This window comes from Antechinus flavipes, chromosome 3 (genome assembly GCF_016432865.1).
Source record: "Antechinus flavipes isolate AdamAnt ecotype Samford, QLD, Australia chromosome 3, AdamAnt_v2, whole genome shotgun sequence".
Classification (NCBI taxonomy): Eukaryota; Metazoa; Chordata; class Mammalia; order Dasyuromorphia; family Dasyuridae; genus Antechinus; species Antechinus flavipes.
In genome coordinates this window covers 570500017-570523078 of record NC_067400.1, presented here as the reverse complement: position 1 = coordinate 570523078, position 23062 = coordinate 570500017, and the positions used below count along the sequence as shown (strand labels likewise).

The 23062-nt window shown below is 33.5% G+C and overlaps 1 protein-coding gene across 2 annotated transcripts in view; it reads left to right on the top strand.

Moving 5' to 3' along the window:
• Positions 1-23062, top strand: part of FOXJ3 (forkhead box J3) — a 145002-nt gene that overhangs the window by 71678 nt on the left and 50262 nt on the right. For both annotated transcript variants that reach the window (XM_051987914.1, XM_051987915.1), the window contains exon 4: positions 1842-1916. In XM_051987914.1, the coding sequence (XP_051843874.1) occupies positions 1842-1916 (75 nt within the window). The remainder of the gene's footprint in view (positions 1-1841; positions 1917-23062) is intronic.

The following is a 23062-nucleotide window of genomic DNA, read 5'->3' as shown; positions in this document are numbered from 1 at the left end:
AGTTCAAATATAGTCCACATACTTACTAATTCTATGACTTTAGACAAATTATTTAATCTCTGTTTGCCCTAATTAATAGCACCTACCTCCGAAGGTGATTATGCAGATCAAATGAAATAATTATAAAGTAGATAGGCCCAGTGTCTAGCGCATAAGCTATTTCAAATGCTTATTCCCTGCCTTTCTTTTCTATTTTCCTTATGTACTTAAAAAAGAAAAAGTTACAGAAGAGGAATGAGAACATTTGAAATGGGAGAGAAAAAAGAGGAATTGAAAGTCCAAAGAATATCTTTAAATTTCTTTTTTCTCACATATTTTGTTGTCTGCCTTAGTAACTCACTGCAACTGCTCAGTTCAGATTATTCTTGCCTTTTTTAATAACTCAAAATTTTTTTTATTTCTTTATCCTTTGTCTTAGTAATATTCTTTTTACAACTCTGTGATTGAGACACCTCTTATTCATAAACGCTGTTTGATTACCCATTTAATATGTAATAACTTATAAACTTGTCTTGCTATTCCAGATCTTCCATAACCTTGATCCAGTTTCCTTTTATGTTTTTATTTCATGTCATACTCTTTTGTGTTATTCTTTATTCCAGCTCAAATGTACTACTGTTTTTTTGTCTCCATTTTCAACTTTTTCATTCCTTTTATTTGTTCTTTTGCTGTTCCTCATACTTAGGCTCTGCATTTCTTTTAAAGTCTTCCTCTTTTCCTAACCCCCAATCAAATACCAGTTTGCTTATGTTTCTTTTCTCCTTTTCTTACTTTCTACTTTGACTTTACTTTCTTGTAAATTTTCTTTCTACTTTTACTTGTAAATTAATGATTTGTGTAAATTTAATTTTCTCCTCATTAGATTGTAAACTTTTCAGAGTCTATATTATCTCCATCATCTACCATCTACCACCTCTCTGAAACACAGTGGCTTGCATATTTGCATAAAGTTAGTCACTTTAAGAATACTTTAAAAAATACCTGTTGAATAATTTGAACTAATTTTTTTGTAGATTACTTTGCAGATATTATGTTCTTTTAGTTAAGCATGTTATTGTAACTTAGTAAATCCTGTTCCTTCTGCAAAGTTCAATGTGTCTTTAGTAGTGGAAAATGAAATTCTGTTGCCTCATTTGATAATTAAGACTTTCCCAGTGTAAAGGAGAGGAATATTCAAATTATTGAGATTTTTTAGCAATTCATAGTTATAATTTTCTTTGGGTAAAGGAGAAGTATACAAATTATCTTTCTCCATGTGACTATTCTTAGGACTTCTGTGTTTAATAGAGGCAACAAAATTGAGTGTTTTAAATTTTATGCTTTCATTTTAAAAAATAAGTTTTTTTCTCAATTGCATATAAAAACAATTTTTAACCATCCTAAAAAAGATTTGTTGTACAAATCTTTCTCCTCTTCCCTTCATACACACACCTCCCCCTCGTCCTGAGAAAGCAATTTGATGTGTTATACATGTACAGTTATGCAAAACATTTTCATGCTAGTCATGTTGTTAAAGAAAACAGAGCAAAAACAGGAAAAATAAAGTGAAAAATATTATGCTTTGCTTTACATTTAGTCTGTTGGTTCTTTCTCTGGAAGTGTATAATATTTTTCATCATGAATCCTCTGGAATTGGCTTGAATTGTTTTATTACTCAGAATAACTAAGTCATTTACAGTTGATCATCTTAATGCTATTTATGCTTTCATTTAAAAAAATTAATCTATTCCTTAATTATATGTTAATGTTTTATGTTGAAATTTGTTTCTACGTAAGTACTTTTTTAAAAAGAAAAGTTCATTTGACCTTTTCATTTGTTACTCTTTCCCTTTCAATTTCAGAATTCCATAAGACACAATCTTTCTCTGAACAAGTGTTTTCTTAAAGTGCCTCGATCCAAGGATGACCCTGGAAAGGTAGGAAATTCCTTTTATCCTTTTAAGAATATTGGGCCTTTTAAGTTGTTTTTAATGGTTACCAAATACTAATGATATATATAATAACATAAAAGTTAAAACCACTGAAGAAATAAAAAAGATTTTGTAATCTAAATATCAGCAACCTTGCAACAATACTACTGAGGCAAAAAAAAGCAAAATTAAAGGAAAAGAAACACTTTGGGAAAGGAATATTTTTGTGGTAAATAGAGCTGATAAAATTCTAACATCCAAAATCTATAAGGATCTGAAACTTGCTTATATGTGTACCACTAACTTCCCAGTGGAAAAAATGAGTTTTTAAATTGGCAGTTTTAAAAAGAAGAATCAGAAATTCTTAATGGTTCTTGGAAAGTTGTTCAAATGTAAATTTCTAACTATGAAATTGATACAAATAGCAAAATGAAATGTTAAGGCTGTAAGAGACAGTGGAAACTATCTATCTTATGTCATTTATGGGACAGTTGAGCAAAATTACTAAAAGTCGGAGCTATATAAGAGACCATCTTCTTTTTGTGATTGAGAAGCTTTCAAAGGAAGATTTTTTTCCTGAATGGCATAGGGAATGGCAATTTGCAGGAGAGAACTGATCCCAAGTATAATGACTGACCCTTGTACTGTTAAAAATTGATTGTTGGATTTTTTTTTCCCCCTCATCCTGACATGAGAGTCTGTTTTGTTAATGTCCTTATAAAATGGAATTTGGTTATATTTTTTTCATGTCAGAGACCAAAATTTTTTATTTGGAAAAAAGGAAGACTAAAATTCACAGCATGAACAACTTCTGTTGTATCTGTTCTATATACTTCTTTCTCTTTTTTTGACTCTGACTTTTTTTGTTTACCTTAAATTCTTTTGTTTTATTTTGAGTAAAATTTTTCATTAAAATAAAATATGAAACTGTATGATTTGAATTTGGAATCAGAAGTTGTTGGCTCTTTCTAAAAAACAGGATCCTGATGCTTGTCTTTTAGTGGATTTTGATAAGCGGTAGATTCTCAGGTTAGTTTGTGGAACAATAATTGAATTTTAGTATTTCTGTTTAATTATTTGGTATTCCTATGTGATATGTATCAGATAAAGATCTTCTGTAGCCAATTGGCACTCATTAAGTTTAAGAGAAGGCAGTACTAAATGTTTTATAAAGAGATTGGGTCTGGTAATCTTTACTATTTCTTGCCTAGATCATTTGAAGAACCTGCCAGTTGATTTTCCAGTTGATTCTCCTGTCTCTAGTCTCCATCTTCTATAACACTGTAAAGGGATTTTATTGATGTATAGTTAAGTCTGACTAAGTCACTATTCCAAACATTCCCTAATGGTTATGAGGTATATATAAATATAAGTATATAGATATAGATATCTAGAATCTATATATATCTATCTTATTTATCTACAGAGAAAGAGAAACTAATTTCTTTTTCCCCGAAAGATAATGCTTAATTTTGTTGGATTCTTGGTTGCAATCCAAGCTCCTTTGCCCTCATATTCCAGATCCTTGATCCTTTAAAGTGGAAGCTGCTAGATCCTGGGTAATTCTGGGTGGCTTCTCGATATTTGAATTGTTTCCATCTAGCTACTTGCAATATTTTCTCCTTGATCTGATAATTATGAAATTTATGTACAATATTCCTTGGAGTTTTCATTTTGGGGTCTTTTCCAGGAAGTCATCAGTGAATTCTTTCAATGGTTATTTTACCCTCTGGTTCTAGGACATCAGGGCAGTTTTCCTTGATAATTTCTTGTAAGATGTTGTCTGGACCCTTTTTTTTTTTTTTTTTTTTTTTCATTGTGGTTTTCAGGTATTATTCTTAGGTTTTCTCTTCTGGATCTATTTTCCACATCAGTTGCTTTTCTGATGAGGTTATTTAAATTTTTTTCTATTTTTTTCATTTTTTTGGTTTTATTTGATTCAGCAACTCAATGTTGTCTCATTGAGTCATTCACATTTATTTGTTCAGTTCTGATTTTTAGTGAATTATTTTCTTCAATTTGCATTTGACCAAATTGTTTTGTTCGTTGAGTTTTTTATTTCAATTTCACCAAATTCTGTTTTTCAAGGAGTTTTCTTTTTCCATTTCCTCAAAATTGTTTTTTAAGGAATGCTTTTCTTCAGGCAATTTCTATGTTTCCTTTTCCAAAGTTCTCATTTCCTTTCCCCATTTTTTTCTAATTCTTTTAAGATCCTTTTTAAATTCTTAGAACAGAGCCTTATGAGGTGGAGAACAGCTTATATCACCCTTTGAGGCCTCATCTGGAGACATTTTGCCTTTAATGTCCTCAGGTTTTGAGTTGTGTTCTTCCCTTTCTCTATAATAGTTCCATGTTCAGAGATCTTTTTGCTTTTTTGCGAATTTTTTTCAAGGTTGAGATGTGCTCTTAGAGCAATGAGGGGATTATCTCAAGCTTCCTCTGTAGGTGACAGAGGCTTCAAGCTGCCTTAGGGCCCCTGCTGCTTGCTTTCTGCTTGTGCTGAGTGGGTGTGGCCATGTCCTCCTTGTTATGCTGGGCTTCAAGGACGCACTATTTGCCTTCTGTAGTTGTGTTGGAGGTCATTTGGCTCAATAATGGGGAGGCCCTTATTCACCCTGTTTCTATTGTCTGTGCTTTATATTAGTTATAGATGGGAAAGGTGGAAGAATATATTCATCCCATACATGAAAATGTTGTTAATGGAATTCAGGTCAAACATTGTTAAAGTGCCTGGTAGGTGCAAATCACTACTGGTGCTGAGGATGCAAATAAAAAATGAAACTGCTTTGTCTTCAGAGAACTTGAATCATTCATTTAGGGAATGAAGAGTCTATCAGGGGTTTGATGGTGATACATGAAGCAGTCTCATGTTGTTAATGGTTATTTGTTGGCTCAGTTTCTTTTACTATCCTTGATATTGTAAAACTTTTCTGCCCATGTTTTAAGGTTGTTGAGGACCCAACAACCCCCTTTTGTCAAAAGTTCATCATACTTCAGCATTGTGGGGTAGTGCTATATGTTGTCTCTTCTTTCTTGCCTATGTCTTTGAAATTATTTGTGGCTCTCTCATTTTCCATTCAACTTTCATCTCTGTTGTTCCCTTCCTTCAGCATATTGCCTTTTAAAAGAAAAAAACTTTTTTAAGTTTCTGATATATGTTCTGATTTTTTAAAATTTCCTTTCCTCTCCAAGTAGTTTATTTTCTCATACTGCCTTTTTTCTTCATTTTAAGTGTACCGTATTTATAGTGATACCCTAGAATAACTCTTAAGACTGCTGTTTTATATTAGTTTTTTCTTTCATATTAATTTATATTATGCCTGCTGTTTTTAATGAGACTATAACATTTCATATTATGGTTCAGGCATTTCGCACTCTTAGGTTATTATTTTTCTTAACTGAAATAATATAACTATAGATATCACCCATATTTTTTCTTTTAATTTTAATCTTTGGAGTATGTTGTCAGTATTGGGATTGTTTGGGATCTTGTCTGTTGTTCCATAGTGTTTGAATTCTTTCTTTTTGTCTGCTTGCAGTATTTTTCTTTGACCTTGATTTTGGTGATGATGTTCCTAGGAATTTTCATTTTGAGGTTTCTTTCAGGAGATAATCAGAGGATTCACTCTATATTTGTCTCCAGTTCTAAGAAAGCTGGGTTCCAGGTTCTTTATTTTGTTTTGATCAGATAGTCCAATGATCCTTAAATTTTTTCCCTCAGTCAGTTTTCCTTGTCATTTTTACTGTGAGATCTACCTTATATTTTATTTTTTCAACTTTTTGACTGTTGGAGTCAACATGGAGTCATTGGCTTCTCGAAATTTTCAGAATTTGTTGCTTGGGCAAGATTTTGTACCCCTTGTGCCAATCTGTTAATTTCCTTTCTGATTCTTTATTTCATACTTCTTAATTCTTTTCTAATTTTTTTCCCTCAAGCATTCTCAATCCATTTATTTTTTTTTTAAATCCAAACTTTTTTTAAACTTTTAAAACTCTTGCCTCATATCTTCTGGAAATTCTAATTGAGTATGTCCACAAGTTGTGTTTTTCTCTGAGACAAAAATGCTTGTAGATGTTTTGGAGTCATTCTCTTCTGTTTTAATATACTGATACCATTGTCACTTTAATATCTCATTATGGTTAGATTCTTTTGGTTTCCCTATTCTTTCATTCTGCTTTCTGACTTTGGGCTTGATATTAGAGCTAGGCTCTGCAGCACTTCTGGAGGGAAGGTCTGGACTGGTCCTTTTGCCTGCTTACAGGGGTATTGAGTTTTGTGTTATATCAGGATTTCAAAAACAGTCTAAGAGACTTGCATACTTTCAGTGTTTCCTACAGTGATCTAAATTTGAGCAAAATTTGATTGTTTTTCCCTATTTCTCTCCCCTCACTCCCTTTGATCTCTTCAAGTTCCTGACCTAAGTTCAGGCTAAGTGATAGTAGATTGCTGCTGGACTCTGCCCCTCTCAGCCAGCTAGAAGCTTTCTTGATTCAGAGTGGCAGAATTTCAACGTTTGATGTGGGATTCTTGCCTTGGGTTTTTTGGGGGTATTTTTGTTAGATGCTGAAATCAAGGCTCTATTTTGAGTTTGAAATTTGAGCCAAACATTTACTGCTTGCTTCTGAATTTTCTCCTTTCTTTGTATATGGCATGATACAGATCTCTTTATTCCACTCGTGGATGACAAAGCTGTCAGTATAAACAGTATCCTGGTATGGGTCTAGTTGTGTTCCACTATGAGTCCAGGAACCTCCTTTTGCTCTGGTGTATGTCCTTTCTCTGGGTATTTGAGTACTCCTTCTGTGGAATGCTTCTGGCAGACACATTTTCTAGTGTTCTAGGATATGTTGGATTGTCTCTCTATGCCAACCTGGACTGGACAAAGGGCTCCTTGCAATCTTTTCTAGATTTCCCATCAAGATTCAGTCCGGTGCATTTCCTAGATCTTTTTAGAGGACTTTGGATGGAAGCTTATCACACTGCTTCATGCCACTGCCATGTTGGCTCTCTCATCCTCACCCCACCATATAACATTTAACAGATAAGTTTGCATAAAGCAGAGGAGGGAGAACACTAACAAAGAGCAGGATTAGAGAAAGGCTTCTTATAGCGGGTGGTTTCTTGAGTTTAATGAGGTGGGTGTCAGAAAGACATCCATTCTAGGTGTGGGAGAAAGCATGAAGGAAAAGTTTTGAATGCTAAGTTCTAGGACTAGCAAGTACACTGATTTGTGTAGAACATAAAGAGTGTATAAAGGAAAATAATGTGAAGTAAATGGAAATATATATTAGCTTATACAGAATTTTAGAATATTATATTTGAAACCTAGTTATAAAGTGCTGGCCTTTATTTACAGGAGTGATACCACTGATTGATCATCAGTTGACTTGTTTTTCTGTTACCAGTGAATACAGTATCTTGCATAGTCTCACTTGTGATCAGTAAGTATGCATTGATATGAAGTTAGGCTATGTTTGGGGAGCTGTGTACCTCAATCATTCAATAAACATTTATTAAGGCAAATAGTTTTCCTACCTAATGCACTACTTTGGGAATTTTTGATTTCCCCACCAGGCCCTAGGAAGTTAGTTATTGGGAAAACCACCTCACCCTGCAAGGTTCCATCAGCACTAGGTTCTTTGTCATCATCACCTTCAGTCTTTGTGTCTTGAAGGTAGAGCCAGGAACTACTGCCAAGTCTTGGGGATATTAAAAAAACAAACAAACAAACAAAAGCCAATTAGTCCCTACCCTAAAGGAGCTTACAATGTAATGGAGGAAGACAGTACATAAAAGTAAGCTGAAAAGAGGAAGGAGGGGAAGTGGTAACCAGGGAAGGTATTAAATGGTGGTTGTCAAGTTCCTGGCTCTACCCTCCAGTCACAAGGACTGAAGGTGATGATGACAAAGAACCTAGTGCTGATGGAATCTTGAAGGGTGAGGAGGTTTCCCCAATAACTAACTTCCTAGGGCCTTGTAGGGAAGTCAGAGGATTCCCGAAGTTGTGTAGACTTTAAGTGCTTTAGGTATAAAAGAAAATTATTTACCTACATGGGATCAATCTAATGATCTTAATTTTATTTTAATACTGTGCTCCAAGTAGTTGAGCTAACCCAGGGGTCTTCAAACTTTTTAAATAGGGGCCAGTTCACTGTTCCTCAGACTGTTGGAGGGGCCGGACTATAGTAAAAACAAAAACTTTGTTTTGTGGGCCTTTAAATAAAGAAATTTCATAGCGTTGGGTGAAGGGGGATAATCATCCTCAGCTGCCACATCTGGCCCGCGGGCCATAGTTTGAGGACATCTGAGCTAACTAGTCTATTTAGTAAACATTTGTTAAAATACCTATCTTCAAGTTTCAGGTAAAACCCACATTTTGAGATTTTTAGGGTCTACTTGAAAATTAATGACTTTTTTCTGAGATTACCTCCAGTGTATTATGTATATAATTTGAGTTTTCATCAAGTTGTTTGTAGTTTAGATTGTAATTTCCTTGAGATAAGGGACAGTTTTTGTCCTTTTTAAAATATTCCTAATGCTTAGGATAGTATGTGGCATATAGTTAAGTGCTTATAATTCTTGTTGACTCGACTTTGTGGAAAGCACAGTTAGTTGTGACAGAGCCAAATACAGGTTACCTTGTGCCAATTGCTCATTCCCTTTTGTTCCACACCTAAAAATGCTTCAGATCTACTCTGGCTTACCTCTTTATTATGGCAGTAACTTTTGCAGTTGTCAAATTGAAAGTTGCCCCCCTTCTTGTTTCTGATTACCTTTGCGTCCACCACCAAATAAAAGGATTCTAACCATTTTTTCCTTTTTTAAAGGTTGTAATCCCCAAAGGGGAAGCAGCTTCATCCTCACAGTTCTATTCTGTAGTCTTTCCCGTAGTCATCATCAGGAGAGGTATAGTTTATCATATTGTGCATTTGTGAAATGGCAAAAATATATATTTTTCCTATTCCTACAGTAAATCTTATGACTTTTTACATCTTAAAAAAAACTATTAATATGTATTTTTATGTCTTAAAAAAATCTAATGTATTGCTTTTGTGGCAGTCCCTTGTTTTACATGGTTGGCATTGAGTTCATGTGTTTTTTGACACATTTTTAAATTCTTTATCATGAAATGACACTTTTTAGCACAGTAGTCATATTATACCAAAAATGTTAGATATCCAAACTTTCCAAGTATAGTTTTGATTATATAGTTCATTATTTTCATTGAATTTTAAATTAGACAAATTTCCATATCACTGAATCATGTATATCTTCATATAATGGGTAAATTTCTTAACCTTTCATGACATGGTGAAAGACTGTGTTGTAAATTTCCATTTAGGAATTTTTCTAATTTTGGAACAGTTCTTTTTAATACATTAATATATTTATTAGAAATCTTCCTTTCTTCAATGGGAACAAGATTTTCAGGCTGAGTGGAAGTAAAAAAATTCTACAGCTTTATTTATTTATTTATTTATTTGTTTATTTATTTTTAAGAGAGCATGTGTTATTTCCCAGTTATAGGATTCTAGTCTGACCTAGACTTGTAGTAACAATAGCTTTGGTATACAGATTTGAGTGAAAAAAATGAATTTAATCAATTAATATTACCTTTTCTCAGTCATCAATACTCCAACTACTTTTTATATTGTCTTGTCCTTTAAGAAGGAAGAACAGCAGATAACCAGTTTAAAAACAAAAACAAAAGCCCAGCAATTATCTGTCACGAAGGGGGAAAACACTTGTTTTATTTGTTAATGGTATTTTCAGGGTTTTAAAAATATTTGGAGTTCGCAAGCTATAGCATTCAGTTATACAGTGGTTACCTTAGTTTTACTATAAATTCAATCATTTGTTCATGTTATTTGTATCTTTTTGTGTCAAGAATGATATTCCTTAGTATAATTAATTTTCCTAAAACAGAAAGACATTAAATTTTTATGTTGCTGAATACTGCAGATCTTTTTCCAATTAATTTATTTAACTTTGGACATAATTAATATTCCTTTTTCCTTAGTTTTTTGTTTTACTTCAATTAGAATCTGTGATTTCATTATGCTTAATAATTCTGATTACTACTCCTGACTCTCATTTTCCTTTGTTTTAATTTTATAGTCTCTAAATGTTTCATCAGTGTAATTTCATATATGCAGATTTTAAATCCTTTCAGAATTGGATGGCTAAATCAAAAAGTATTGTTAAATGCCTATTATATGTAAGATGTTTCTAAGTGCTGAGGATACAAAGGAAATCTGAAAGTTTCTGTCTTTAAGGACCCCAAATTTTTAACAGGAAAGATAGTATGCAAACAACTACCTGTAAACCAGATATCCTAGATAAATTGAAGATAATTTGAGAAGGCTTAATGATTAAAGAGTACCAGGAAGGACTTCCTGTAAAAGGTGGGATTTAGGTGAGATTTTGAAGGAATCCTGAAAGAAGAAATGAGGAGGGAAGAGAATTCCAGGCATGGGAGACAGCCAGTGAAAATGCAGTGTTGGGAAATGGGAGTGTCTTGTCTACAGCAAGGCTGGAGTTATTGGGTCATGGGTTATGTTGAGAGTGGAATGAAAAAGTATGAGACTGGAAAGAGATAAGGGACCACCTTATAAAGGTCTTTAAAAGTCAAACAGAAAATTCTTTGAGAATTGCTTTAGTTGGAAGACATAATCATATTGAAGCAAAATTAATTTGTGGCAAGTCCTTTTGATCATAGTGGCCACTGAGTAAAAATTATATTATGTAGAGTCCTTCATCAGGCCCATGATATAAAACATTTCTAGCTTGGAAAAATCATCTTTGTGAGCTCTCCTCTGGCACTGAGAATAAAGGGATTTTTCCTTACTGAGATCTCCCCATATCATTGACTTTCCAGATGTGGCCAAAATAAATACAGAAAAATAAATATATCTCATCTTTATAGGCATACTTACACCTTGTAAAATACTTTACTCACAATAGGCCTATAAGGGGTAGAAGACAAATATTAATATCATTTTACAGGTGATAAACTTGAGGTTCAGAATTGTTAGTGATTTCTTAATGGTTGCACAATTAATGAGAACAGGATTCAAATCTATGCCTTTTGATGCCTCTGCCAATGCTACTATCTTCCTCCTCTTTTCTTTCCCTTCCCCCACGTTTTATATATGTATATGTGTGTGTGTATCTCTTCTGATGCCTTTTTATAAATTCTTATTTTGTGATAATTATAGCAACTTGTTTTTGTTTTCTTTCTTTATTTCTTTTTCTCTCTGGCAATTGGAGTTAAGTGACTTGCCCAGGGTCACGCAGCTAGGAAGCATTAAGTGTCTGAGATCATATTTGAACTCAAATCCTCTTGACTTCAGGGCTCGTGCTCTATTCACTGCGCCACCTAGCTGCCCCCTTATTTCTGTTTTCTTTAAAGTTGAAGATAATCTGCAGAGAAGTTAAAACTTCAAGTAGAGTTAGTTGTGGTTAGTGAAAAGAATGCTGGATTTTGGGTAAAAAGGACTTGGAGTAAAATCCTTTTTTTGCTGCTTGGTAACCAGTGTGAACTCCAACAAAGTCATTTACTTTTTCTGGACCTTGGTTTCCTCATGTGTGAAAAGAGAGGATTAGACTTAACCTATAAGGTCCCTTTCAATCATAAATTTTATGATTTTATGCATTAAGTAATTTATATGACACCTGTGTAAGAATTATCTATGTATCTATTGATTAGGTACTGCTGCTAATAATTACATGCAGAGATGATGCAATCTGTAACTTTATGCTCTGGGCACACTCATTTGCCTAAAAAGTCAGATAGCTTAGACCAGGGGTCCTCAAACTTTTTAAATAGGGGGCCAGTTCACTGTCCCTCAGACTGTTGGAGGGCCAGACTATAGTAAAAACAAAAACTTTGTATTGTGGGCCTTTAAATAAAGAAACTTCATAGCCTTGGGTGCTAAACAGTAAAAATAAGTGGACTTACTTTTTCAGAAAGGGAAGATAAGGGTTTAAGTTATGCATGTGAGAAAGGGGAAGATTTGTTTATCTGCCACTTAGTCAAGGCAGCAGTTATGGCTTCTTTCCAAGCCTTGAGTTTGTAGATGTTGTGACCTTCAAGGGGAGAACAATGCCTGAAAGCTCAAAGTAGAGAACAGATCATTGACCTGTTCTTATCATAGTGGTGGCAAGAAGGTAAACCAGACTTCTTTTCCATCACAGTCTCTCTTATTGCAAAGACAGCAGAAGGCCTGAGCCAGAAATTCTCTTGCCACACACCTAATACATTGCTAATACAGTGGGTACCATTATATTGGTGGTGATAGAATTTTGCAGGGAGGTGAGTATGCTTGAGGGGAAAAAATATTGGCATATAGATGACAGAGATTATACATGGACAGTTCCATGTAATCAAAGCCTTCAGGCAAGAATTTGTATCCAAGTTAACTCTTATAGGAGTGGTTGGCATCCAATATAATTTAGTTATTTTAGGCTTACCTTCTAAGTTAGGCCCTCTAGGTATACAATAATTTATTTTGTTGCCATTTCTTCCCAGCATTTAGCATTTATACTTTATGGCTGAACTGTACTACCCCACTCATTAGTGCTCATGAAAGATAGCCACTTTAATAAGAGGCAATATGAAATGGTAGAAAGAGAACCAGATCTGCAACGAAGACATAAGTTCAAATACTGATTTCATTTTAAATGGCCTAGAATGTGAAGAGCACAAGGCATCTTCCACCCTTCCCCCAAAAAAACCAAAACCAAAAACAAAACACTTGCCTGTAAGAAGCTTACATTCTGCTCTGGGGTATTAGAATGTGGATAAATAGCTAATTCCAAAATTTGAGGAGGGAAAGTAAACCATCGACTAGGGAAATGACTAGAAGATGAAAATACAGGATGTATGTGCCCATGTACAAGTTATTTACTTGTTTCTGTATCTGTAAAATGGGAATAACATTTTCATTTTTGCAAAATCTACTTAACAGTTCTTATAGGCAAAGTACTTAATCTTAGCAATAGATTAAGACAGTTGCTAAATTAAATTAGGCCTGTTTATAGCCATCTTAGCAAATGCCTTTAGTATAGACAAATATGGCATCAAAGTTGGGCCTACTTATGTTCATCCCCAAAATATTTAATGGTTACAGGCAAGTGATTGTCCAATTTGTCACTATAAAAAACTAGTTTTTTTTATTCTATTAATTCTACTTCCAGAGAGTAGCAGTGATGTGAATAACCCAAAAATCATTTCTTCATGTCCTATACTGGTATTAGAATATCTGTTAATTATGTTTGAGCCAATGGATTTTCTCTCTGTACATTGTTATTGGTTGTCACAACTTAGAACTTTACCAAGAGTTGCCAGTTATCACATGAATTCTAATTATCAGTGATACTCTTTTGGCCCTTAAGTTTTGTTGCCAATTTTTTGTGTCTGTGTTTTACTTTAGGATAGAGGTTAAATTCCTTATTTCCTTTTATCTCTGGTCTTTAAAGCACAAGCACTTTGTCTTGTCCACTAGGAGATGCTCAGCGAATATTGTTATAATGAATCATTGTTTGAGTATGATTAAATAATCTTATCTGACTCTTATTTTAATAGTGTTAGTACATATGTGTTCTTGCTGTTTCCCCAGTACTTGGTCTTGAGTATAGGGAATCTGTGCCTCAATCTTCTTGAGATTTTTGTCTTCATTATTAGGCAAGACTACAGCTATCAGTTGAACAGGCCTGAGTGACATTAAAATGTGATTGGAAAGTGTTTAACAAAATGAATAAAAATACTGTACAATACAATACAGGTAATCTTTTTATTTGAATTTGACACCAGTAAGCAAGACAGTTTAGCATTTGAAGTAAATGATAGTCCTGTCTCCTCATCTCTCTTTATAATGGATGTTCCCTGTACCTGGAATGCTTTACCTCCCAGCTCAAAACTCTTAGAATCCCTGAAAAAAAGGGTGTGTGAGCGGGTATAAGAGAATAGGATGAAAGGAAATACCACTGGTGTCATAGCTGTAAAGGTGTGAGTAAGCTAGCCCCACCTATAAAATAAGAAGATAGAGTATATTAGAAATCCTGAAGCAAAATGCATGTTTTAACTGGTTTAAAAAAAAAAAAAAAAGCAACGATTATCATCATGATCTTAGGCAAAAAAAAAAAAAAGGCAAAAATAGATGATAAAGATAAATAGGGAAACTTCATTTTGCTAAATGGTACTGTAGATAGTGAATTTATATCAAAAATAAACATACCAAATGACACAACATTTAACTTTTTTTAAGGAAAAATTAAATGAATTACAAGCAGAAAGTAAAACTAAAATAGTGGAAGACTTTAATATGTCTCTCCCAGCCCTAGATTAACTGGATCAAAAAATAAAAAAGAAACAAAGGACTTATGTAGAATTTTAGAAATATGGAATATGATAGACCTCTGAATAATTTTGAATAGGAATAATATACCTATTTCTCAGCTGTGCAGGGCACATAAAAATGATTATGGATTAGGGCATAAATCTCAAAAACACATGTTAAACATATCCTTTATCAGTCAAAGGCAATCAAATTATGTTAGTAAAAGATTTTTGAAGGAAAGATGAAAAATTAATTGGAAACTTAATACTCAAGAATGACTGGGTCAAAGAATAAATCATAGAAATAATCATTAATTATAGTACAATGAGGCCAAAATTTTGGGGATATAGCCAAAGTAATAATTAGGGGAAATTTTACATTTCTAAACTCTTCAATAATAGAAAGAACAGATTAATGAATTGAACATTCAACTAAAAAAAATCAATTAAAAAACCCAAATAAACACTAAAATAGAAATACTGAAATCAAAGATTAACAAGATTGAAAGCAAAAAAGAAAACATTGAGTTAATAAGATCAGCAACTAATTAGGAAACAAAGTAAGACCGATAAGCCTTAGATTCAGTTTTTAAAAAGAAAAGCAGATTACCAGTATCAAAAATGAAAAAAGGTGAATTCACAACCAGTGAAGAAATAAAAGCAAAAGAATTCCCAGTCTCCTTTTAGAGAAACTTGAACTTTTCATTTCTTATGGATCTGTAAGTTTCAACTTCATCAATGTGGTGCCCCAAATCTCTGATCCTCCCTGCCCTTAACCCCTTTCATTTTCTTTGATAATGAATGTTCTTTCTCCTGTTAGATTGTAAACTACTTGAGCATAGAGAGAATTCATTCATATTCCTATTGTTTAACATAGTGCTTGTCACATAGTAGGCGTTTAATGGACACGTATGCTATTATATTTCTCTATTTTCTGATTCAATAATGGCCAAGTGTTAGCTGTTCCTTAGTTGTTGGTTATGATATACTCTTGCCTCAACTGATAAATATAAATTTATCTGATGGAGGAGCCTGTCTGGTGGGAATTGGGAGCTGCCCCTTCACTACCTTGTTATTATCACTTGTTAAAATATCATTTATTTTGTGATGTGTAGTCAAAGATTGTCAGATTTTAAATATTTCCTGTCTGATAGCCAGTCATTAGATTTGAAAGGTTATCAGTATAGAGAACTTAACTTATACCTTATTGGGCTAATCCAAAGAATAATTTAAGCCTGTAACTCTTTTTTTACTTGAGTCATTGAAGTTGAACTACTGACCCAGATTAATGAAAATTTCTCCTTTACTTATTTGCCACTCAGATAATTGAAACATTGTTTATGGACAAGTAGTTTTTTGTACTTTCCCTATATTTTTCATTGACATAGATGAACATCTTCTATCAGAGCAGGATAAACATATCTCTGTGCTTAGTTTTGTGGATTTTCTAAATAAGTCTGAATTAATCAAAACAGGGAGCTACTGTTAACAGAGGCCCTGTTTCTGTTGAGTTAAAATATATATGAATAATATACAGAATCTACTCTTTATTTCACATTGAGACTTGTTAAAGGACCAATTATTGATATTATTACATCTTATCTACATCAATATAACTGTTTTTGATTACATTTGTTGAAATTGTCTTTTTTCTCCTGTAATTTTATAGCCTGATTCTTCTTTAGTTAAGTCTTCCCTGATTATTCCTTTGCAGGATGGGCTAGTCATGTTAGAACCTACTTTTATGCATCAGGTCTGAGTGGTCACACTTGTACTGCTACCAGCTTTAGAACTTGCTCTTTCTGATTTGCTCAGAGCTTCTCTAGTCCAAACAAGCTGCTAACAAAATTACCTTTCTCATTCTGCCCTAGATTTATTACCTAGAACTAGTTGGTGGATAACAAAACTGCTATTTGTTTCCTGTTGCATCAACGTGTCCTATAGGTTTAAGGTATCCATATGGGTCTGAGATCTTTTGGTACATAGCCTCTCCATGGGTTTTGGAATGATATGTACATGTACTGTTCCCATGGCCCACCTTGGTTCCACTGTTTAAAGATCTTATCTGTGTCCTTATGCCAAGCTGGGCTAAAAATAGGATTCCCTTTAGTTTTTTCTACATTTCCCCCATCAGGATTTATAAGACTGCTGAATTTTCTAAATGTTAGGAAGTGTTTTACTCACTGCATTGCTTCCTGTTATCTTGTGTCCATCTTTTAATGTAAATTTTGTAAAATGTAGGAATAAAAAAATCATCTAATTTCTGCATTTGGCAACAGTAAAAGTTATCAAATATTCCACTAATATTTCATTCTCTATATAAAAATAAAACAAGCACAATCCATCTAATTAGTATGCAAATTTGGTTTTCTCTTTAATAAATGGTAAAATGATTTGTATACCAACGAATTATTATAAAATTTCTTCATATTTTATTATCAGTAAATGCTTGATTTATATACCTGCTTTATATATATCCACAGTCACATAAAAATTTCTCTAGTGAACAAGAGTCAATAAGTGGAAAAAGTATCACTTTTGTTCTTAAAGCAAGTTAAAGATTAATACATTGATAGAGGGATTTTTCTCATTTTTGAATTCTGTATTTCAGCGAGATCATATGTCATTTCTTTATCCCTAAATTTTTCTTCCCCTAAATAAGTTATTGCCAAGGAAACTATCTTGAAAAATAACATTCTGTGGCTGAATAGCTAAATGCTAAAGTTCCAAGATTAGTTACTCTTGTATTTTGTTATGTTTTCTTTGTGTTCTATAGTATTGAGACTGTTGTGCTTTTCTGTTTATAATAGAAACTTATTCGTTTCTGTTATCAAAAACTAGCACAGTAGTTTTTGGTTATATAGTATTTAACAAATTCCCGTTGATTCACTTATTCTTTCATTCATCTTTAACCAAATCTTTAATTTGAGTTGACCTTGATTCATCATATGATTATATTATCTCTATTTAAATGTGAATTTTGTGTTCTTTTGCTGTAGTGCTGCCTGAGAAAATATAAGTAAGCTATAATTTGATCTTTGTTAGAAATTCTTTCACTACTTCTCCACCCCAGTAAAATAAATAATGATAGCTTATACTTAACTGGAATTTTTTCTTTTTTTTTTTGGAGAACAAGGAATAACTTTTTCTTTCTTTTTTCTTAAGTAATAAGGAGTTTATTAAAAGAAAATTTGAGTGTGTTTTCTGAAAGGTATTTTTAAAAATAAAACACATGTATGATTCAATAAAATATTTCATATATGTAAAATCAAACATACTAGAAATCTGAACATTTTTGATAATTGATTATTTGGTTAATGGCAAAGTAATATATTTAAATTATTCCAAAGTACAATGTAAATTTATTTATTTTCCCAAATACATGTAAAGGAAGTTTTCAACATTCATTTTTGTAAAACTTTGTATTCCAAATTTTTCTCCTCCTTTACCCCTCCCCCAAGATAGTAAGCAATTTGATATAGGTTAAATATGTTGTTTGCTTAGTTATTTTTTCCTTTTTGATCTTGTTTTTCTTGTGCAACATGATAAATGTGGAAATATACTTAAAGAATTGCAAATGTTTAACTTACATTGGATTACTTTCTGTTTAGGAAAGTGAGAAGGTAAAAAAAGGAGGGAGAAAAAATTAGAACACAGAGTTTTGCAAGGATGACTGTTGAAAACATGTTTGTATATAATTTGAAAAGAAAAAGCTATTATTAAAATTTTTTTAAAAATTTTCATTGTTGGAAGAAAAACCTAAATATGTCTTGTAGAAATTCCTAAATTTGTCAAACTATATCATTGCTATCACAGGGAATTCTATTTTAATCTTAGATTTCAACAGGTGAATATAATTCATCTATAATGAATTTAGCGTAGAAGTTTGTTGGTTGGCCTTTCATGCTAACATTAACTGTTGTTGGTCTTTTGTGTTTGACTCTTTGTAACCCTGCGGACCATGGCACATCAGTATTGTCTTTGAGGTTTTCTTAGCAAAGATACTGGAGTGTTTTACCATTTCCTTATGCAGTTAATCATCTACCCCAAGATCCTTAAGGACTTAAAATAAGAATAGTAGTCATAATGTGTTATAGAAAATGGTATGACCAGTGTAGCTGCTTTAAATATTTATAATATAGACATAAAATTTCAGATTTGGAATAGATCTCATAGATTATTTATTCCAAGCACTTCTTGAACAAAAATCTACTCTATGATATCTCTGCCAAATAGTTCTTTAGCATTAGCTCAATGGCCTTTCTTGGGGAAAAATTTAGTGTCTCCTTTAATCCTTCCAAGACCTAAGAGCTCGTTTCATTTTGGAGATAGCTTCTAGTGGAAGTCAAAACTGAGATGGTGAGTGTCTGACTTGCCCAAGGGCTTATAGATCATAAAGTTCAGTCAGAATTTGACCCTGGGTTGGTTGTCTTGTTGCCAAATTTGACACTTTTCGTTACACCAGATTGTCTCCCAACAACAAGAATATGATCAGTTCTCTATTTCTTCTGAAAGTATTTTATTAACATAGATTTTTGTTTTTCTTTGTTTTTGAGTTTTATCTACTATCTTATATTGAACTTATATCAAGTTCCCTTAGAGCTTCTAATTTCCTAACTTGTAAAATAAGTGAGTGGAACTATCTTGACGATTTTTTCCAGCTATGAACCAGCAAAAAAACTTCATATAATTTTTATATCAACAGCTATTATATGCTGAATATTAACAAGTGGTTGGGGTTTTTTTTTGAGCCCAGGTGTTACACCCTAGATTTTTCTTTTCTTTTTAATTTTTAAAGCTTTCTATTTTCAAACCATCTGCATGGATAATTTGTCAACATTGGTCCTTGCATAGCCTTGTGTTTCAGATTTTCTCCTCCTTCCCCCCACTTTCTCCCCTAGATGGCAAGCAATCCAATATATGTTAAATCCAATATGTATAAACATATTTATATAATTCTCTTCCTACACAAGAAAAATAAGATCAAAAAGGAAAGTAAATGAGTAAGAAAACAAAAGCAAGCGAGCAACAACAAAAAGAGTGAGAATACTATGTTGTGATCCACACTTAGTTCCCACAGTCCTCTCTGGGTGTAGATGGCTCTCTTCATCACAGAATTATTGGAATTGGCATCAGTCGTCTTATTGTTGGAATGAGCACGTCCATTAGAATTGATTGTCATATAATCTTGTTGCTGTGTATAATGATCTCCTGGTTCTGCTCATTCCACTTAGCATTAGTTCATGCAGGTCTCTCTAAAATCATCCTGCTAGTCGTTTCTTACTATATAACGATAATATTCCATAACATTCATATACCATAATTTTTTTAGCTATTCTCCAGATCCTGGATTTTTCCGTGTTTTATTTCATTTTGTTACCTTGGGACTTTCATCTCTTTATCCTTTAAGTCTATAAAGTTGAGACTATGTTTCCTTTACCTTGTATTTCATTCTTTGCACTGAAGTAAAGTACTATGAATATAGTATGTCAGAAACATTTGTTGTTAAATACATGTTAATGCTTTGGATTATGATAGTTCATATTTATATATCACTCTATAGTTAGCAAAGTGCTTTATATCTTATTTAGTCCTCACGTAAATCAAGACAACCTCACAATTGTGTTGAGGTAAGTGATATTATTATCCCTGATAGATAAAGGTGATTGGTCAGTTAATCCCTCACCCAGTAGTTATTAAGCTGTTACTTTGTGCTAAGCATTTTGAAAAGCACTGGGGATATAAAGACAAAAAGCAGTCCCCGCTCTCTAGGAGTATAAATATTTTCTGTGTAGAGAGACTAGTAGTGTATGAAAGTATTAAAAGAGAAAGGCAGTAACAGAGAAGACCAGGACTTTTCCTCTACAAAAGTAGAATTTGTTAGGAGTTTTGAAGCCTAGTAGAATATGAGGCAGCAGCAAGGTCATATAGCATCATAAGCATAGGGTAAAAACAATGTGAAGGCATGGATATGGAGGGGCCTATTTGAGGAACTGCCAGTAGGCCAGCATAGTTAGATCATGCACTGAATGCATGGGAGGGAGTAGGCTATAGTTGTGAAATTTTAAAATGCTAAACAGGAATTTATATTTGATTCTGGAGGTAATAGAAAAACACTAAATTCCTAAGGGGCAGGAGGTACTTTAAGCATAGACAGCTAAGTGATCCAGTAGATAAAAGTACTGGGCTGTTGTGGAAGTCAAGAAGATCTGAGTTCAAATCTAGCCTCAGACACTTAACAGCTGTGTCACCCTGGGTTTTTTTATCTGTAAGATGGGGTAGTAGCACCTACCTATTAGAGTTGCTGGAGGGTCAAATGAGATAATAATTGTAACAACATTTAGTATAGTGCCTTACCCATAGTGGTTGTTTAATAAATGCCTGTTTCTTTCCTTTAGAAAAATTGCTTTGGTAGCTGAGTGGAGAATGAATTGAAGCAGAGAGAAACTAATTGAAACTAGTCTTTTGCAAAAGACCAAGTAAAAGTTGATGATGATCTGAACAAGAATTGTGACTGTGTGAATGGAGAGGGGGATGTATACAAGAAAATTGTCAAAATATACATGACAATATCTGACAACAGATTGTAAGGGATGTGTAGAGGTGAGAAGTTAAGAATGACACTGATGTTACATCCTTGAATGACTCAGAGAATAATGGTGCCTTGAATAGTTACAGGAAATTTGTAGAAAGGAGAATATTTAGGGAGGGGGAAGAGGATAATGAATTAAGTTTTGGACCCATTGAGTTTGAAATAAGATTTCTAGTTTGAGGTGCCCAAGAAAAGTTTGAAATAAATCAATTATAACTCAGCAGAGAGACGTGTGGATGCGCGTGTGTGTGTGTGTGTGTGTGTGTGTGTGTGTGTGTGTGTGCGTGTGTGTGTGTGTTTAAGTAAATTGGAGGTAATTGAACCCATAGGACCTGATGAGATCACAAAATGAGACCTAAATTTAGAAGAGAAGAGGGCCCAGGACAAAGCTTGGGAATCTTGCAGAAAGGAAGAATGATATGGAAAAAAGAACCAGCAAAAAAAACTTAGGCATGATCAGACAGGTAAGAGAAGAATCAAAAGAACAATGTCATAGAAACCTAAAAAAAGTATATTTAGGAGGAACAAATGATCAGCTGTGCCAAAGACTGCAAAGAGGTCAAGAAGAATGAAGATTGAAAAAAAAAAATGTGGTTTGGGAATTGAGATCATTGCTATGTTTATCAGAAACAGGAATGAAAGAAATGTTGGGATGAAATATCTAAGTAATTTATTTATTTATTTTAAATAACTTTTTATTGATTGTAACCAGGGTAATTTTTTTTACAACATTATCCCTTGCATTCACTTCTGTTCTGATTTTTCCCCTCCCTTCCTCCACCCCCTCCCCCAGATGGCAAGCAATCCTTTACATGTTGAATAGGTTACAGTATATCCTGGATACAATATACGTGTGTAGAACCGAACAGTTTTCTTGTTGCACAGGGAGAATTGAATCCAGAAGTTATAAATAATCCAGGAAGAAAAACAAAAAATTATATTCATCTCCCAGTGTTCTTTCTTTGGGTGTAGCTGCTTCTGTCCATCTTTGATCAATTGAAACTGAATTAGCTCTCTTTATCGAAGAGATCCACTTCCATCAGAATACATCCTCATACAGTATCATTGTTGAGGTATATAATGATCTCCTGGTTCTGCTCATTTCACTTAGCATCAGTTCATGTAAGTCTCGCCAGTCCTCTCTATATTCATCCTGCTGGTCATTCCTTATAGAACAATAATATTCCATAACGTTCATATACCACAATTTACTCAACCATTCTCCAATTGATGGGCATCCATTCATTTTCCAGCTTCTAGCCACTACAAACAGGGCCGCCACAAACATTTTGGCACATACAGGTCCCTTTCCCTTCTTTAGTATCTCTTTGGGGGTATAAGCCCAGTAGAAACACTGCTGGATCAAAGGGTATGCACAGTTTGAATATCTAAGTAATTTAAAATGAGGAAGGGAAAAAATAGTTCTTAGCAAATGGCTTCAATTTTGGAAGTGAAGTTTAGGGGAAGAATTATGGTAAGAGACATAGTGTTTGAAATAGCTGGTGAAAGAAGAATAATGAATCTTCCTAGAGCTCAGGTTTTACTATGTTATCCTCCTACTCAATTCTAATGGATCCCCTACTCAGGATCAAATGTAAAGCCTTTTTATATTTATTCAGTCTTTTATAACCTGGCCGCCTCCTATATTGTTAATCTTATATTTAATTTGTTCTCCATTTTCTTCCCCTTCCCCTTTGAGATCCATTGACACTGGCCTCTTTGATGGTCCTCACACAAGGTGTTCCATCTCTTCAGTTCAAGTATTTTCACTGACTGTCCCACATGCTTAAAATTCTCTCCTTTCTTATCATCATTTCCTGGCTTCTTTGGCTTCTTTTAAGTCTCAGCTAAAATCTTGTGCTATACAAGATTTTCCTGATTTGCCTTAATTGTAATGCCTTCCTTCTGTCAATTATTTCCTCTTTATCTTGTATATGCCTTGTTTGTACATAGTTGTTTACATATTCTCTTCTCCATTAGGCCAGAGCTCCTTTAGAACAAGGATTTTTTCTTTCTTTCTTTATGTTTCCAGCAGTTAGTATAGTACCTAGTAGTACTTAGGTAAGTACCTATTTTGTTGGCTTGACTTTGAAAAACTAATTCAGTATAACAACATTTTTTTAAGTTCCTAAAGAGAAAAAGGCACTGTTAACTTTGGAAAGAAGTTTCCCCAAAGAATGACCTTTGCACTTGATCTGTTTTAGGGTTTTCCCAGGAAC